The 20,839-nt window shown below is 38.2% G+C and overlaps 1 protein-coding gene across 1 annotated transcript in view; it reads right to left on the bottom strand.

The window, feature by feature from the left end:
• The window catches only part of LOC115225395, a 45,451-nt gene extending 25,887 nt beyond the window's left edge, over nucleotides 1–19,564 (bottom strand). Inside the window, exons 1-5 of the mRNA XM_036513981.1 lie at nucleotides 19,554–19,564; nucleotides 9,447–9,504; nucleotides 8,653–8,691; nucleotides 8,233–8,484; nucleotides 3,842–3,883 (exon numbers count right to left, since the gene is read on the bottom strand). Coding sequence (XP_036369874.1) covers nucleotides 3,842–3,883; nucleotides 8,233–8,484; nucleotides 8,653–8,691; nucleotides 9,447–9,501 — 388 coding nt within the window. The 5' untranslated portion in view covers nucleotides 9,502–9,504; nucleotides 19,554–19,564. The remainder of the gene's footprint in view (nucleotides 1–3,841; nucleotides 3,884–8,232; nucleotides 8,485–8,652; nucleotides 8,692–9,446; nucleotides 9,505–19,553) is intronic.
• Between the last annotated feature and the right edge of the window lie 1,275 nt (nucleotides 19,565–20,839).

The raw sequence follows: 20,839 nt of genomic DNA on the forward strand, positions 1-20,839 counted from the left end.
CTATTAAGACAAAAGCACTATTCAAATGACTGCTAAATAAGGTTTGGGGATAAAAAGTTCATAGTATTCGCGTAAGCACACCCGTTTAGACCTACACATGTGCGCCCACACACCCATGTCTGTATGCATACATTTATCCACCCTCACTAGAAAAACGTACACATCTTCACTTACATCCTTCATCAAATGTATATGCATATAGGTACAAACCCACACACACATGTGGTCATTCGAATAGCACTTTTGTCTTAATAGCGGTCAATAACACAGTCATTTTTCATAGCGTTTTTTCGATGGCCGGATAACTGAAGAGATGGTGGCATGGATTTCCACCTCGGCATCTGAAACCTGGAGTTTTATCTTGGCTACCAAATAATTGTCACATATTACATTTACAGATATGTGGCTTTCTGCTGAAGAGGCAACACCAGTCGTAAATAAATTTATTTTATTTACAAAAGATTGCCAAAACTATGCATAGTCCAGAAAGGAGAGTGTAAACGTTTTTATTTCTCTTTCCATTTCAGAATTACAACTATTAGTGGTTTGGAGTTTAACTGCTCTTTCTAGTGAGTCGGATGTCCTATTATGGCCATCCCTTATATGTTTGAATATATATATATATATATATATATATATATATATATATATATATATAGGGAAATGTGTTGTTGAAAAGGCACATAAATTCAAAAACACGTAATTGTTTAAAATACATTTATTTTCAACGATTAGAATTATTTACTTTAATAAAATAAAATAATTTATTTCGAAAGGTTAACCCTTTAGCGTTCGAATTAATATGTCATAAGTAATCCTTATTCATTTACATTTTAAAAAATTAATCTGGTATTATCTTGTAGCTTCAAGATTTGAAAGATGTAATTGTTTATTTTTAGAATGACATGAAAGTGGTAGGGTTGTGGGATGTTGTCTCACAGTTGCTGACATTAAATTTAATTTCTCTTCCTGACCATTGTCTTTAGTAGCTGCCATGATTGGGATCATGGTTCTAGCGTTCCGCTCCCTAACTCATGGTAGCTGTCTCTGACTTGGTTGAGTTGTCACGAGCCAACTGACTAACTGTCTTTTTGCTTGAGGTTCTTGCTTTTATAACTATCCAGGATAGACCTATCGTTGAGAACAACGTGCTTTGTTGGTGGTACTGTGATATCTCTATTCTAGCTTTTGGTGAAGTAGAAGAGGTTAGAAAGGGTCAAGTGGTGAAGACATTATTTTGGCCTAGCTAAAGGCATCTGGAAAATGTAAAACTGCTGTCAGAGAGAAACCATTGTTCCATCATCATCATCACCATCATATAACGTCCGTTTTCCATGCTAGCATGGGTTGGACAGTTCAACCAGGGTCCAGGAAGCCAGGAGGCTGCACCAGGCTCCAGTCTGATCTGGCAGTGTTTCTACAGCTGGATGCCCTTCCTAACAACAACCACTCCGTGAGTGTAGTGGGTGTTTTTATGTGCCACTGGCACAGGGCCAAATGAGGCCGGCAACGGCCACAATTGGTTGGTGTTTTTTACGTGCCACCAGTACAGAAGCCAGTCAAGGATGACTGTGGTACTGCTACGCCAGCCATTGGGTATGACTCCATCATGAGCTACCTGGTTTACAATTTGGGTGACCAGACAATAGCCCACGCCACAAGATGTTTTAAGCATCTCAGCAGTGAATCCTGATGGCCTCATCTGATTTTTGATTTGTTAAAATACTAAATACTGGTGACTTTTTTTCGGTGGTCAAGCTTGTCGTTCTGCTTGATTGGCTTCCCTGTGGAAGTTAAGCTAGTTTGACCTATGTAGTCCCCACCACACCCTCCACATTTGAGAAAATAGATTAAGTTCTTCAAAGCACATTATGGTAAAAATTTGACTCAATTTAAATTTGTATGTTGAGCCCTCAAAGGGTAAGATGCAAGTTCCACAGTTGGGGCCGTTGTACTTTTTGACTTGTAATTTTTTTTCAAGTTCTTGGAGTCGCTTTTCTCAGGTTTTAGGGATTTGATGCCATCGTGCAAATTATGGGGCACAAAAGAAAAAGCACCAACCAATCCTTTCTTGCATGCTATACCAATTTTTTCGAGATTTTCCATAGGCTAATTATGATGAGAGCAAAAAGCATGACTCCAGCAAAGAAGAATATGCAAAGGCTTATTGCTATACGCTCGCCATTGCTGAGTCCTTCTGATGTAGCAACTTTAAAATCTTTTGTTCTTTCATTATCTGCAAAAAATGAAATGTAAAGCATATATCTTTTGTTTTTGATAAAAAAAAAAATTGTAATATTTAGCCACATACCGAAGTTTAGAAATAGCAGCCATAGAACCTTAGCTATTTCTTCTACTCTGGTATCCTTATCCCGTCCATACATTTGATTTTGCCTCTCTTCAAGACTAACAAACCACACTTCCTCAGTCCGAACTCCATTCTGATATCAGCACTGAAGGTAAATACTGTATCAACGAGGGAACTGACTTGGCTTCATAAAGTTTGAGGTCATCCATGAATAACAAATGGTTGACTTTTTGTTGGTGGCTTTCGAATACACACCCAGCTTTTGCTTTCCTCAGAATCAGTGTTAGTGGTATCAAGCACAGTACAAAGATCAGTGGGGACAGACAGTCCGTTTGGAAGATGCCCCTCCTGATATCTACTGTCTGTAAACTTCTTCCATATGCTATCAGGTTCGTCCTCCCATTTGCCATACTTTTTCCAAGCAATCGCTCAACATTTGATGCAACGCTTCTGCTCACATGGCAGGACTCCATTTTTTCTTTTCCAGATGTTTGTACATTGACTCTGCAAGTATTCCAGTCAATAATTTCCACATATTATTATTATTATTATTATTATTATTATTAAGGCGGTGAGCTGGTAGAATTGTTAGCACACTGCACAAGATGCATTTTGTTCATTGCTATGTTCCGAGTTCAAATTCTGCCGAGGTTGACTTTGCCTTTAATACTTTCAAGGTCAATAAAATAAGTACCAGTTGAACACTGGGGTCGATGTAATCAACTCATTCCTACCTCCTCTAAGCTGCTCTTGTGGAATAATTTGAAATAAAAATACTAATTATAATCATTATTATTATGAACTTGAGGTTGTTTCCTGGCAGAATTGTTACTGCACCAGAAAATATATTCAATAGTACCAGCCAAATAGACTCAAATTGATGTAATCAAGGAACCTGAAACTGATGACTGTGCATGAATTAGAAAGAATTATTATTGTTATTATTAGCAGAAGTCACTTCCTTACCTTCTTTCCCAAGAGTAATAGTTGCATTACAGGAGTTCTTGTCATAGAATCTCCAAAACAAATCCTCTCTCGTTATATTCTCGATGTAGAGAGTAGAAGTTCTATGAATCTGCCTAACTGCATATGTGTCATTCTCGCAATATTCCTTATTGCACTCGATACTACGGACCTTATTTCTCCAGACCACAGGCCTTTCCATATAGGGCATATCTTTAACATAAAGAGAGATACTTTGTCCGAGCACAGGGTTTCCTGCAATAAATATATGAATCACTATTATTGACTAGTTTCCCGTATGAAAGATTTCAGGATTCATTTTTATCATCATCATTGTTTCAACACCTACTTTTACATATCTGGAATCAGAGTTTTCTTTATATAAAGATTTGAGACACTTCCTCTCATGATATCACAGGTGATTGTATAACAAAGAGCCAGGACATTAAATAATGACGGTCATGGTAGGTGAACTTCAAGTAAAATTGTATGAGTTAAGAGAAAAAAATAAAAAAACAGAACTGAAAAGATAGTGTCTAGTTTAAGATGAGAAAAAGGTACTCCACTTACCTTTCAAAATACCTATTTTGTACTCTTTTTTACATTGCCAACCTATTCAAATAGAAAACAAAAATATTTTCAGATTTTAAATTTTTGATTACTCTTTACTCTTTTACTTGTTTCAGTCATTTGACTGCGGCCATGCTGGAGCACCGCATTTAGTCGAGCAAATCACCCCCGGGACTTATTCTTTGTAAGCCCAGTACTTATTCTATCGGTCTATTTTGCCAAACCGCTAATTAACGGGGACGTAAACACACCAGCATCAGTTGTCAAGCAATGCTAGGGAGACAAACACAGACACACAAACATATACACACACATACATATATATATATAATATATATATACAAATTGAGATAGGGGTTGTAAATGAAACCCTCCATGTGATAACATATATCCAATATACTGCTAGTGAAGTACCCAACAAAGTTAATACATAAATGTTAAGAATTGCGATGCAATTAATTCATTTACTGTATTATATGGGCAAAGGTAAAATGTTTTACCACAAATTAATAATACAAAATAAGAAAATGGAGAAATACATCCAAATCAATTATCAACTACCAGATAATACCCAATCACATACTTTATTAAACCACTACATAAGAACATTAAGGTCAAACATAATAATATAGAACAAAACAGTGTACATGAAGGAGTAATATGATACAATAAGTATAATATGTATAAGAGGATATAAATAAATATAAATATACACTGCATCTTACAGCTGTTTCGGCCATGCAGTTAATGGTGTCTCATTTTACTTATATTATCCATGTGTGATAGGTCAATATGTAGTTATAAATGAGACATTTACAAAAATATCCCAAGGCCTCTTCAGAAATTGTGAAATACAAACCAAATTAAATCTACACCCATATAAGTGTGCGTACATACCCATAATATATCATGTACACATACATATGAGTGCATATACTCATACTCCTATACATATATATATATATATATATATTATATATATATATATATATATATTATATATATATATATATATATATATATATATATTATATATATATACATAGATATACATAATAATATAAATAATATAAATCAATAAACATACATATGTTCCATATTCAATGTTACAGTTTTTCAACTTAATATTATGATATTACAATGTAGAAAACATACACATATTAATACCCAAATGCAGATATACAGAGTCAAGAGTACATTATATTAATTTATATTTATTTCCAAAATGTTATTAACGTTAACAATGTTAACATCATTACCATTATCATTACCACTAATGCTACCAATATCATTATTCTTATTATTAATAACACTAATACTAGCAAAACAACATATAGATCACATTATTAGCAATATAATAGCAAAACCAAGGACCACAATAGTATTACAGTACCATGCAAAGCATTAAATATCTGCATATACATACAAAATAAGAAATAAAAGCATATGGTTTACATGATATTAAGTTCCACAGGTGTACAAATGTACATATGACTGCAATTTATAACTTCAACTGTTACAGAAAAACAGTATTACGTTCAGAAATAGTTAAGAATCGAACGCTAAAATATGATTGGCTTGTACATTTAAATTTAAATTACAATTGTCTTCTTTACGGTTGGTTTGTTAAGAAACATCCACACACGCATATTTGCAAACGTAAGCCTAAACGCACATACACAGACAAATCACAACACAAGAGATACCAGCTCACACACACACACATGCTTACATACAAATCTACACATATGTGTAGGTGGACAATAACGAAAAGGAGTGGGCTGAGGACTGAGCCTTGTTGAGCACTTACCTGTACACCAGATTCTTAGTTATACCTGTGGGTAACTCATGCAGACAGAGATATACATTAAATACAGTGACATAAGGCATTGAGGCTCTATGTTTAAACACTATTCTTTTACTTGTTTCAGTCATTTGACTGCAGCCATGCTGGAGCACCACCTTTAGTCGAACAAATAGACCCCAGGACTTATTCTTTGTAAGCCTAGTACTTATTCTATCAGTCTCTTTTGCCGAACCACTAAGTTACGAGGACATGCCAGCATCGGTTGCCAAGCGATGTTGTGGGGACAAACACAGACACACAAACACACACATACATATATACGATGGGATTCTTTCAGTTTCCATCCACCAAATCCATTCACAAGACTGTGGTCAGCCCAAAGCTATAGTAGAAGACACTTGCCCAAGGTGCCATGCAGTGGGACTGAACCTGGAACCATGTGGTTTGTGCATGACTTTGTGCATGAATTAGAAAGAATTATCTCTTATTATAAAAGGCAGATTTTATCTGCCTCCCTTTGGGAGTTATACAAATCTACAATATAGGATTTCTTCAATTACAATTTACCTTGCATTTTTGAGAGTACAATGCATCGCGTCATGCCAGGTCCAGTTTTTAAAATTTAAACTCCAATTAAGCAAAATTTACAGAAAACTCACATTCTGGTGTGTGTGTCAAATGCTTTTCTTAGTCTGGTTTACAGCACACGCAAACGCACACACACAGTGGGCAACGAATAAAATGAAAGTAATTGACTTACTGTAGTGAGTGATTCTTTCACTCTGCCTCCCACTTCCTCTTTCAACACATAGACACGCAAATATATAAATAAAATTGTAAGCTAACGTGCGTGTGTGTGAGTGGGTGTGTGTGGGTGTGCGCGTGTGTGTGTGTGAGGGTGCGTGTGTGTGTGTGTGTGTGTGCGTGAGTGTGTGACAGGAAAGTTTTTTACGACGAATATAACACCTATATCCAAGTAGCAGAAAGATAAGACAGTAAGGTGTGATTTGAGGGAGATTTGGCTGCTATTTCTACCATGTCTAGCTGCCATGTAGGGGTCTCCCTCATAGGCTCATACATACATATATACATAGATAAGACAGTAAGGTGTGATTTGGGGGAGATTTGGCTGCTATTTCTACCAGGTCTAGCTGCCATGTAGGGGTCTCCCTCATAGGCTCATACATACATATATACATAGATAAGACAGTAAGGTGTGATTTGGGGGAAATTTGGCTGCTATTTCTTCCAGGTCTACCTGCCATGTAGGGGTCTCCCTCATAGGCTCATACATACATATATACATAGATAAGACAGTAAGGTGTGATTTGGGGGAAATTTGGCTGCTATTTCTACCAGGTCTAGCTACCATGTAGAGGTCCCCCTCATTGGCTCATACATACATATATACATAGATAAGACAGTAAGGTGTGATTTGAGGGAGATTTGGCTGCTGTTTCTACCAGGTCTGTTAGGCCTTCTCATGTAAACTCAAGCTTTCTCATGCCTTGAACATAAGACCAAAGCAGAGAATGTATTCTTTTATTCTTCTGCTTTTTCCAGCCATTGGTCTGTGGCCATGCTGGGGCAATGCCTTGAAGAATTGTAGTTTAATGAATCAACTCGTTTTATTTTTGTAAGCATTGTACTTATTCTATCTGTTTCCTTTGTCAAACCACTAGGTGACAGGGATGTAAACAAACCAACATTCGTTGTCAAGCAGTGGTGGAGGACAATCACAAGCACAGACACGCACACACACACACATACATGCATACACATATACACACATACATACATACATACATATATATATATGTGTGTATATATATATTTTCGTCGCTTTGAGACCGCGACCTGTTCACTGACAAAAATATCGTGCTAACAGGTCGCGGTCTCAAAGCGATGAAAATATTTTGACAAATTAAATTTAAATGTTGAAGTGAATCTAACGGTTTTTGTGTGTTTCTTAAATGGCTTATAAACACCTTCAACGCTGCAACTGTTTTCGTTCCAGCACACGGTCTCAGATCAAGTCACTTGCTATGCAAGTATATCTCTGTAACTATATATATATTTATATATATATATATATGTATATTGGTAAAAACAGTAAGATAACAAAAGAAAGAAAGAGACCTCAATATTATGTAAATAGAGGAAATCTTTATATATAAAAGTGAGGTTGTGTGTCTGTCTCCTACGATTTAGATTCCTAACTACTCCCACATTTTGCGGTGCAGTTTAACCAAAACCGGGTATCTTATAGTCGTGATTCATATCGAGACCGTCTGGGTATTAGCGCGCGTCTACGATGAGTCTACGATTTAAAAAAATTTACCATCAATTTTTCCCATTTTTAATCCATTTTTGACATATATAAGGGAAGTAACTCTCTAAAATTTATTATTAAATCTCAGAACGTAAAAAGCTACAGTAACACCCCCCTTTGTGGTTAGCCATATTGAGATGGCTATTATACTTTACATCTCTAAAAATGCTTATATAATTATTTCCCTTACAAACCCGAGCAACGCCGGGCGATACTGCTAGTTGTTATTATTAGCAGAAGTCATTTCCTTACCTTCTTCCTTAAAAGAAACCCTTGCATAGCGATATTTCTTGTCGCGGAAAATCCAGTCCACATCTGCCTGTGATATATATTTTAACAAAATAGTGGATGTATTACCACTCTGCTGAACTTCTACTCTGCCAGATTTATAACATGTTCTATCACATTCAAAGCTTTTATTCACATTTTTCCAGGTAACAGGTCGCTCCATGCTGGGTATTTCTTCAGTTTGAAGAGTCATGGTTCCTCCAAGTACAAAACTTCCTGAAATATATATATATATATCAATATTACAGACTAGTTTCCCATATGAAAGATTTCAGGATTAAATTTAAAAACAAAAACATGACTATAAACTGAGGGAAGAGAAAGAAATAAAAGAGAGAACTGAGAAGATAGTGTCCAGTTTAAAATGAGAAACAGGTTTCTTACCTTTTTTAATGATTTTGTAGACTCTTTCACATTGCGAGCCTAAAAGAGATGAAGACAAAAATATTTTCAAATTTTACATTTTTGAGTATTATTGTCGTCGTCATCGGCGTCATTTAATATCCGTTTTCCATGCAGAAATGAGTTGGACAGTTTAACCAGAGTTGACAAGATGGAGAGCTGCACAAGGCTCCAGTGGGATTTAGCATGCTGGGTGCTTTTATTTGGCACCACATGAGAGCCTGTTCATGGCACTGCCATGTGCTTTTTGTGTGGCAATGGCACAGAAATCTTGCAGGCCAATCTTCTTCAGCGGGGGAGTGAACTTAACATATCTGCTGTGGAGTACAGCTCTCTTGAGTACAGCAAGGCCCCAAGCATTTTGGTTGTTTGTCATCTTGTCTGAAAGGCAAGTGGGAGTTGTAGGGTGTGGGACGTTGTCTCACAGTTGCTGACAGTAAACCTCATTTCTCCCTCTGACTAAGGTTCATGAAGTATTTATTTACCGTCACGTTACAATACCTTGCTTTGACAGGCAGGTTATGATAAATCCAAAAGCATGCGAAGAAAAGTTTGTGTTTGTGTTCTCTTCATTGTTTAGTAGTAAATACAGAAAGAGATAGAATGATATTGTAAGAGAACAGAATTAGAGCTAGTGAGAGTTGTAGGGTGTGGGATGTTGTCTCACAGTTGCTGACAGTAAACTTCATTTCTCCCTCTGACTAAGGTTCTAGCTGGTCAGCCAATACTGAAGGATTACCCACTAAAAAATAGAGCAAAAACAAATGAAAACTTACCATAAAAAAATGTAAACAAGGCAAAGAAGAAGAAGATGAATAGCTGACTGTCCATAATCTGAAAAATAATTTTTAAAAAGAGTGAAAACTTGTTGTCTCAGTCCCATCAATGGGAGGAACTGATAATATTTTAGGTCTTATTTTAACTCCTTTTATTTTCAGAATTTCAGTCCCAATGTCTTCTGATGTCACTTACTCTCTCCTCCCTTTCCCAAAACACAAAATAACAAAAAATATTCATGTCAGATGTCTACTTAACAATCATGATGACATTGCTGTGGTATTTAACATTAGGTTATATATACGTGTATATATATAAAAGGCATCGTGTGTGTGTGCGTACGTGAATGTAATTTATGCATGTCCACAAATTAGCAAGCATATCGCTCTAATTTTAGGAGGACATTCGTCATGATCCTAGCTATATTTTCGTCAAATTATTTTCCCCTGAGGCACCAGTAAATAGCGCTAAAATAAATTTTCGACCTTAACAATTTTCACAGCAGAGAAATCCACCATTGTTTATACAAACACGAGTCAAATCCCCTTCTAGCAACGGTGTAAAGAGAGAGAGAGAGAGAGAGACAGAGAGAGAGAGAGAGAAAGAGAGAGAGAGAGATCACTGATTTTTAAAATTTCGTCTTTTTACTGAGTGATTGACAGGCAAAAACAGACAGAAAGGTGTTGTTATGTATGTATGTGTGAATGACTTCAGTCACACACATACACACGAACATGTATGCATACAAAGACACATGTATGTGTGTGTTGCCCGTATATATATATATATATATATATATATACATATACATACACACACACAATATAAACGATATTCTCCGTTTCTCCACAACTAATTTCCAAATTTGCTGAATCCGTTGCTCTACTCATAGCAATATATAGCTGTTCGTGCATGAACATGGGAAAGAGCAGGGGTTACCAGAGCAAAAGACCCACATGTTGACTGTAGACATGCTCCTTCGCAAACGATCGGCTAATATTTTGTAAACAATGTTTCAAAACTGTCCATGTTTTCGAAAGGAGAGATCTGACTCTTTTCAACAATAACGTATACCAATTTTGATGTATTTTGTTCAAACTTGATGCCAGGATTACTTAGGACTCATGGGATCTTTGAATGCTTTAAGTTCTCCAAAAACGAAAAAAAAAAAAAAACAATCGATGAGTGGAAAAAATCAAGAAAGCAATTCCTAATGGGATTTCCCAATCAAATTGTCTGCAAAATTTCAGCCAAAAGTTTACCAATTTCAATGGATTTCACTCAAATTTGACGTCGATGTTACTTAGTTTGCTTTGAAATAAAGAGCTTGATTAGCTTAATAATCCTAACTTAATCCCGAGCAAAGCCAGGCTATACTGCTAGAATACGTATATTTCTAAGTATATCTCTACTGATTTTCTATAGAATTTCAGGTAAACAGTGAATCTTATGATGTTTCATATACAAATATGTTTATGTAAATGATGTTATTAGAGACAGAAAAGATAGGTAATAGGTGTATGTACATATTTCGAGAGTTGTTGTCCTTTCATCAGCACCACATCCTACCCATCGACTATCCATAATGCCTAAAAGTGTTACACAGTGGGACTGAACCTGGAATCATGTGGTTGGGAAGCAAACTTGCTTGGTTTTAATAGTATTAAAATAGATTGTATTTGTATTTTATGGTCAGATCAAGGATCTCATCAAAGGCTGATGAAACCTGCTGCTCGTATCAGCAGGTTTGATGATAATGTCAGTGCGCCGTTGGAGGGAACGAAGAGCCGAGAGCTCAGCTGGGGAGATGTTGACGCGGTGGTGGCGCCTGGAGAAGTTGAACCGCTCCAACGCACGCTGACAGGCACCCGCGAAAAGATCCACTGCTAGGAATTGGCCGGGGGGCAGGCGTCCACAGATATGGTCAGCGGCCCAGGTCAGTGAAGCAGTCCTCATCGTTGGATGCGGGTGGCATGTCGCGGAAAAACGCACCCAACCGGACGCGGCGCACAAAGCTGTGGACATCAGCACGCGTCTGGAATTCCTTACAGGATGGAGTGAGGGGGATGAAACGCAGACCCCTTCTGAGGACGGAGCGTTCTGCCGCAGAGAGGGGAAGATCAGGGGGTATGGTAACAACAGATGGAAGTGGAGAAGGGGTGGGTGAAATAGAAGTGGATGGAATAGGAGTAGGAGGGGTGGTAGGGCTGGTGGAGTTCTGACGGGGAGGGATTGGGGAGGTGTGTGGGGGTTGTTAGGTGTGGGTGGGTGGAGCCTATCAGGAGGGGAGAAGGGTAGTGGCGTCGGGTGTGGTGGAATAGAGGACTGATTGGAGTTTATGAAGTTTGGTATTGGAAAGAAATTGATGGAAGAGGTGATTCAAATGGATAATGAAGCGCAGCGTGTTTTGAGCATGGAAAGGTGGCAGAGAGGAGAAAAAGATGGAAAAAGCAGGAGGGAGAAGGCAGTCGATGGTATGTAGTTTAGAGAGATTGGAGCGAATGGTGGAACGCATAAGGCGGTAAGATGTGGTGCGGAGTATGGGTAAGATGGAAGAAACAGAGTGGAGAGCAGGGTGGAAATGGAGGCGGAAACCTTTAGGGATGAGGCGGTGATGTAGGCAGCGGCTTAGAAAAGAGAGGTGGCTAGAGAAGCGGGATTTTTTTAAAAAAGGAGCAGAGAGAGGTTAATGGACGGCTGAAAGCAGTTTGAAGGGAGTAGGCATTTCTTCAGAAATGTAAATAAACCCAATCTGTTTCTTAAACGAGGGACATATTCATACGGCACAGACTGTTTTCACCTCAGATCCCACTTCAGATGGCATGGATGCCGATTACATCGGAATTTATTATATATTAAAAAAAAATTCCGAGTGTGGGGTGAGAAGTTTCGGAAAATTCAAACGAAACGGTTTTCTTTATTGGTAACTTTAAAAAAAAAGCATCGTTTTTTAATGAAAACGAAAAATAACAATCTTCCGCAGATGGTATACCAAAACTGGAACCATTTGGATGGCGATTTCCATAAAAATATGTGGTAATCTTGCATATATACACCCTCGCCGACTTTGTTGCCTAACTGCCAGAAAAGTAGATACTTTTCAATGAAATTTTCTACAAATCGCTTAGATTCTGTAGATTCAGAATATATAGGAATGTGTTGGAAAGAACTTTTCTGAAGAGGTGTGGAAAGTTTCTGAAAATTCATACGACCCGACTTTTTTTCCTCATAACTTTTAGTAATTTAACGAATTGCTTTTTCAAGCGGTTTTTTTTTTTTTGATATTTCTTTTAAAAAAATCTAAAATAATTTCTCGTTTTGTGTTGTTCTTTATTGCTTTTCATTCATCTTAATTTATTCAGTGAATGTTTCATTCTTTTCCCTTGGCTCACCTGTCCTACTACAGGGTTTATCCTGTTGTATCACCATAACTAAGTTACCTGAGATACACCTGCATGTTAATTAACCCTTTCGTTACCAAACCGCCCAAAGCCGCCCGAAAAAAGTTTTGTTAATGTAACCAAACCGCCCAAAGCCGTCCGAATTTACCTATTCATATTTAAATGAGAATATCAGAGCAAATCTCTTTAGTACATTCGTGAAAATACGTGATTATGCTTCGTAAACAGTTCATCTACAGTTTTGTACAACGATCGACGTGTAATTTTAATTCCCTGAATTTTGGGAGACTTTTTTTCCATATTTTTTACGGCATCGATTCTTCTTCAACTTTGAAAATAGATAGGAGTTTCATGTTATCAAGCATTGATTCCGAATTGGAAAATTTGTGAAACAAATACTGGGTACTGTTGTGGATTTGGTTTTTATACAGGGAAACTAATGTTAGTCAGCATGGCCTAGGGTATGATGTGGTCTGGAAGTTATTGTTTGAAGCGATCAATGCAGAAACAAACTTACGCAGAATGTAAACAAACACAAAATGGGGGTTCAAATTTCGGAAAATTTGTGAAGCAAATACTGGGTACTGCGTGGATTTAGTTTTTATACAAGGAAAATAATGTTAGTCAGCATGGCCTAGGGAACGATGTCTGGAATTTATCACTTCCATACCATAACCAGGGTCGTATATTATTTTTTGACCGATTTCTTTAGTTCGGTCAAACTTACGGTGGATTCCAATATTTCAGTTTATTCCACCTTTATGGTACACCTGTTGTGCATTAAATTCAATTGATGATATAGTGATGTGCACAATTCTTCTTTATCAAAATTTTGTTGCATACCTATTTGAATATTAGCTGATGATTCATTTTCTATGGTGATGTTTAAACAAAATTTTTATATTTTTATCTTTTGCTCATTTTAAAATTTTAATATTTTTACCTTTTGCTCAATTTACCTGGATTTACCTGTAATTAAAGTCACTTTGAGACAAAAGTTATGCAATAGAATTGATTAAGAACCCTTTCTTTAATTATGTTCCAAATATCACATTAATATGTTAATAAGTAAAAAAAGTTACAGTTATTTAATGAAACAAGCCTAGATTCATGATTATTTTAGAATTTAATTGAAACTCATGAGGGGTGTATTTTGGTCAGAAATATAGTAACGAAAGGGTTAAACAGAAATACGAAAAAAAGAAAAACTGACGCGACTGAGCTGGAAAATAATATTCAAGAAATAACATAGAGGGGCTAACAAGTGCAGACAAACGGATCAATAATCGTGTGACAAGTCGCTCCTACAACGACTACCTATCCTATAACAAATGTTCCTACAACGACTACCTATCCTATAACAAATGTTCATACAATTTCGGTTGAAAGTTATTAAACAACGTAAAAAAAATTATTTATGTTGTTTAGAAAAAACCCATGTTATGATGAGGTACCAAAGGTTTATGTAATTATGAGTATGATGGGGGTACTTAGAAAAAATTATTTATTTTGTTTAGGAAAAAAACCTACATAGCACACTCGCGCCAGGGAGTGGTTGTAGGATCGACTAGCAAGTGGTGTGCGGGGGGGGGTATGTGTGTGTGTGTGTATATGTTGGTGCAGAAATGGAATAGTCCATTCCATCTTGACTATTCCATTTCTGCACGCAAATTTTATTTTAATTTATTCCCATAATTACATAAACGTTTGGTTCCTCATCATAACTTTTATTGAACTGGAGTCCAACCTAGACAAGTTAATAGGAATCCTAAACAATAAGGAAATATGTTATGTTCAGTCAGTCGTGCTTTTATTTAGTCGAGTTTCGTTAATTTCATTTTTCCCTTAAAAATTTCATCTACATATTTGAATTCCATTTTTTTTTTGTTTTGCATTTCTGACTTTTTTGATGTCTAAGGATGGATATTGTTGTGTCTGAGTCTATTGATAGATACAACCTTTGTATTGAAAAATATTGAAAAATTAGAAAGCATCAATTAATGTTTTTTTTTTAAATTTTCTTTGCTAAAAACCCGTGTTTTCAGATATGGAGATTCCAGAAAATTGCTAAAAATCGGTATTTTGCAATTAAAAACAATTTTCTTTGCTAAAAACTCAGACAACATCCTGTTACTGTTTGCTTTCGCCGTTGGAAAGCGATTATATATACGCGATGTGTGTGTGTGCATGGTGAACCACTCCGAAGAGGATGGACGGATAGAGAGACAGACAGACAGACAGATAGATAGAAAGACAGATAGATAGATAGATACATAGATAGATAGATAGATAGATAGATAGATAGATAGATAGATAGATAGATAGAGAGACAGACAGACAGATAGATAGAGAGACAGACAGACAGATAGATAGAGAGACAGATAGATAGATAGATAGATAGATAAGTTTCTTTATTGGCCACACAGGGCTGCACACAGATGGGACAAGTTACAAAGTAGAGCTTTTCTTTTGGGGGAGAAAAAAAAAGGTGGCGTAGGTTTTCGATCAAAAGGGATCGTAAAAGGGAAAAAAGAACAAAAAAAAGGAACAGAAAAAAGGAAAAAGGGAATAGATAGATAGATAGATAGGTAGATAGGTAGATAGATAGATAGATAGATAGATAGATAGATAGATAGATAGATAGATAGATAGATAGATAGATATGTTTCTTTATTAGCCACACAGGGCTGCACACAGATAGAACAAATTACAAGGTAGAGCTTTTCTTTTGAAGGTATTAAAAAAAAATTAAAAAAATAGGAAGGGGGAGGTTCGATCAAAAGGGATCGTAAAAGGAGAGAAAGAGGACAAAAAAAAGGGGGGTAAAAAAAAAAAAAAAAAAAAAAAAAAAAAAAAATGATCAATAGGGATCGTTATCACAGAAATGTCAATATGAAGTGTAAAGGGGAGGACAGGTGAGGTTTACCCGTGGAAAGAAAAGCCTACGGAAAAGACCACGGTAACCTCGGTCAATGAAGTCACATTTTATATTTCTTTTTTTTTTTTTTTTTTTTGCAAATAAGTAACTCTCTGTTTTCGATTTCTGGTTCATAGGACTATGCTCAAGGTGGCTTCGTCATTCATACGTGCCATTCTTGCAACATTCACCCATCTTTTTTTAAAACATTCGCTAGACAAAACTTGCCTCTCTACTCTCACTTTCCTTTTCAAGTGGTACTTGAAGAAGTTGATGAGAGATTGACCAGAGAGGAAAGTGTTTGTCTCCAATCCTTTCAGACGCGTCCACCAGATACATTCTTTCGCCATAGCCACAAGGATGATGAAAATAGCTCTTCCTTCCCGTTTGAAGGAAGGAGGCGTGACAATATTGACGATAGACTCAGCTGATAAACCGACTCGTCCCACACGTGACAGCAGTTGTTCGACATAAGCCCACAGGTCGGAAATTGTTGGACACTGAACGAGTGCGTGCAGAACGGTTTCGTCGCTCTGACCGCATCTCGGGCAGGTCGGCCCCGTGTTTCTCGAGCCGTGTCTGTAGAGTTATCCCGAACGGGTAGCGCTTCTCGGTAGCACTGCCAGGCCAGGGATCTCTGGAAGTTGTCCATGGGCCCTGGCCCGAAAGTCGTCCCGAACAGGCGGGTCAGGTACTCCTCGTCGACGTCCAGGTTCGCCCCGAGCTCGTCGTCGTACCTCCCCTCCACTAAACCCCTATAGAATGCTTTGGTTGTGTTGAAGTCACTTAAGGTCGACCCAGGACGGCAGACTTGCTTGAGAGCAACGCGACACTCGCGGTGCCATTCGCCCTTCCTCGGCCTCTTTTTGATCCACGACTGCAGTTCGGTCATGGAGACGAGCTGCGGGAAAGCGTGCCTCACAAACGGCGACCACACCTGTTCACCGTCGTCTACATAGAGCCAGAGATGTCGCAGTCTCAGCGCGTGTCTGCGCATCATCAACCACGGCATGCCCAGCCCTCCTTTTAACGGGTGTTGACAGCAAATGGATCGCCTGACCATCGGGACGCATCCTTTCCACAAGAAGCGAAAGAGGATGCGTTGTAGTTTGGTGATGGTAGGGTCGGAACAAGGTACGACGGTCAGGCGGTAGTAGATGACGGACGCGATGTACATGTTCGCCACCTCCGCTCGACCTTTTAGGGACAGTTTCCTCTCGGCCCATTGCCGGGCGAGAGTCACCACCCTACTCGTTATCTCGTTCCAGTTCTTCTCCACTTGGAGGTCCGGACCAAACCAGACCGAGCAACTCAACCGGGCCGTCGGTCCAGCGTCCCACGACGGAGGCGCTGGTGGACGGCATGGGCTTGCTTCTCCAGGTGCCTAGTCGCAAGCCCACTGACTTTTCCCGGTTGATTTTCGCTCCTGTCACCGCTTCGTAGTTTTCAGTGTCTCGCCGACCAGCTCGATGTGCTCGTGGCTAGACACTATGACCGTGACGTCGTCCGCGTATGCAGACACGCTCGTCCCGCATCCCAATTCTCGCGGGATGCCCCTTAGAGTCGCCAGCTTCCGCAGTAGTGGCTCAAGAGTCAATACGTATAGAAGCGCCGAGAGGGGGCATCCCTGACGGACCGAACGTGCAATGTCGAAAGGTCTCGATAGATGTCCATTTACGCGAATTACCGAACGGATGCCTCTGTACAAGGCAGCTATCCAGCCGCGGAAGACGGGACCGAAACCAGCCGCTCTCAGGACTGCCTCCAAGTATCGATGGTCTACCCTATCAAAGGCTTTTGATTGATCCAAGTTGATCAGGGCCCCACCCATGCCAGGTTCGTTAACTACCCTGTCTATGATGTAGCGCATCAGATGGAGGTTGTCATGGATGGTCCGGCCTGGCACGGCGCATGTTTGCGCCTTGTCGACCAGTTTCTCGATGACAAGCGCCAACCTCTTGGCTAGCACCTTGGCCAAAATTTTCAAGTCTGCATTAAGCAGAGTGATGGGCCTAAAGTTATCTATTACATTTCCCTTGTTTAGATCTTTCTTCAGCAGTGTTACGGCTCCTCGGCTCACAAAACCAGGAATGCTCCCGTTTTGCTGCAGTTGCAGTACACCGCCGCCAAGAGATCTCCAAACAAGTCTGGCGATCTCTTGGCGGCGGTGTACTGCAACTGGCAGCAAAACGGGAGCATTCCTAGATAGATAGATAGATAGATAGATAGATAGATAGATAGATAGATAGATAGATAGATAGATAGAGAGACAGACAGACAGATAGATAGAGAGACAGACAGACAGATAGATAGATAGAGAGACAGATAGATAGAGAGAGAGAGAGAGAGAGAGAGAGAGAGATAGAGAGATAGATAGATAGATAGATAGATAGATAGATAGAGAGACAGACAGACAGACAGATAGATAGAGAGACAGATAGATAAATAGATAGATAGATAGATAGATAGATAGATAGATAGATAGATAGATAGATAGAGAGAGAGATAGAGAGACAGACAGATAGATAGAGTGACAGACAGACAGATAGATAGAGAGACAGACAGACAGACAGACAGATAGATAGGTAGAGAGACAGATAGAGAGAGAGAGAGAGAGAGAGAGAGAGAGATAGATAGATAGATAGATAGATAGATAGATAGATAGATAGATAGATAGATAGATAGAGAGGCAGACAGACAGATAGATAGAGAGACAGACAGATAGATAGATAGATAGATAGATAGATAGATAGATAGATAGATAGATAGATAGATAGATAGATAGATAGATAGAGAGAGAGAGAGACAGACAGACAGATAGATAGAGACACAGATAGATAGATAGATAGATAGATAGAGTGACAGACAGACAGATAGATAGAGAGACAGATAGATAGATAGATAGAGAGAGAGACAGACAGATAGATAGAGGGACAGACAGATAGATAGATAGATAGATAAATAGATAGATAGATAGATAGATAGATAGATAGATAGATAGATAGATAGATAGATAGATAAATAGATAGATAGATAGATAGATAGATAGATAGATAGATAGATAGATAGATAGATAGATAGATAGATAGATAGAGAAACAGACAGATAGATAGAGAGACAGACAGACAGATAGATAGAGAGACAGATAGATAGATAGATAGATAGATAGATAGATAGATAGATAGATAGATAGATAGATAGAGAGAGAGAGAGAGACAGACAGACAGATAGATAGATATCTGTCTATCTAAAGGAAAAGATCCTTTTTTTTTACTGCCCACAAGGGGCTAAACATAGAGGGGGCAAACAAGGACAGACAAACGGATTAGTGTTGCATCATCTTTGAAGAACACAGTTGAAATGACACAGGATGAACTCCATCCTACAATGTTTTACATCAACAGCTTAGACCTTGCCATTTGCCAGAAGATCTTGTGATTCAGTTCTTTCGCCATGCTGAAGGAACTCAGGTTTTGAAACTGTTTATAAAATGTGTCTATCGGGCATGGATTTTATGTGACTGAGTAATTAAATTATCTAATAAATGTACTATATTAATGCAGAAATAAGGCAGATATTTATAACTGGTCTGCAGAATTTAATGAAAAATTCTGTCCCACAAACAAAAGATGGATTCAGCACAAAAGGAAGAAAAAAACTACATGCAGCAGAATGCTGGTTCAAGCAACCCCACCCTGTCCATGTAGGAGAGAATTTCATTGATAGGCTTTTCGGAGTTACTTTAACAACTGCAACTCTAAAGTCAATGGACAAAATAAAGATCTTACCTTCACTTTGGAAATAACTTGAGATTAATTCAGTCACAAATTACAATTTGTGTTGCAAATAATTCGGAAGACACTGTGCAGATTACGGATAAAACGATAAATGGGTGATCCTTCAATAAGGATTGGCTGAAACCTGTCATTGGGCGTAGCTAAGAAATTCCTATACCAGGTATGTAATCATGCGACAAAACCATTATTCCACTAAAATTATATCAAATTACAAGTCGTGACTGAATAAAGTATTAATTTCAAACCTAAATTTTTGTCATTTTTGTCATTCCACTTCTCTTAACTCAACGTTTATAATAATAATAATAATAATGAAATTATTGTATACAGTGCTCAGGTGCACCACAACTTGTCAGAAAGTGCATATAAAGTACATGCAGTAATGTAGAAATGTCTGGAAAGCGAACAATGTATGATGCTACTAATATGCACACAGTAGTTTCTAGATGCCTAATAATATAGCATTCAGTTTTTTAAGAAAATTTGATAGTGCAATGAACATTGATATAAAATGACGCTAGCGACTTACATTTAATGCATTCAATTAGAACCATGTTATGAGAACAATCATAAAAGGTCAAATTTTGCAACATGATGTCATCAATTTCAAAAGAAAAAGGAAGTTTACCCAATCGTACAACCAAGACTACATACTCCTCGGTTTTGCACCATCATACAGCGATACAAATAAACCAGAATGCTTGGATTGTGGATTGGTGATGACGAATGATTCCATGAAGAAATCGAAATTAATGTCCCATTAGCAACTGATACACTCTGGTTCTGTTGGAAGAAGTCTTGATTATTTTGAAAAGAAGTTGGAGATGCGGTGGAAAAAGGAATAATTGCCATTAGAAGTATTCATAAAGAAAGAAGAAAAAATCAATGTTGGGAAAAAGGCTCTGGGAGCAAGGTACGCAGTGAGTGAATTAGTTGCAAAGGTGAGTAAAGCTCACTCAATCGCTGAAATTCTTGTTAAACCAGTTATTTTGGTGTCATCATCATCATCATTATCATCATCATCGTTTAACGTCCGCTTTCCATGCTAGCATGGGTTGGATGGTTCAACTGGGGTCTGGGGAGCCAGAAGGCTGCACCAGGCCAGTCAGATCTGGTAGAGTTTCTACAGCTGGATGCCCTTCCTAATGCCAACCACTCCGATAGTGTAGTGGGTGATTTTTATGTGCCACCGGATGGTGTTTTTTATGTGCCACCGACACAGGTGCCAGACGAGGCTGGCAGACGGCCACGCTCGGATGGTGTTTGTTACGTGCCCT

The sequence above is a fragment of the Octopus sinensis genome, linkage group LG27 (genome assembly GCF_006345805.1).
Source record: "Octopus sinensis linkage group LG27, ASM634580v1, whole genome shotgun sequence".
Taxonomy (NCBI): Eukaryota; Metazoa; Mollusca; class Cephalopoda; order Octopoda; family Octopodidae; genus Octopus; species Octopus sinensis.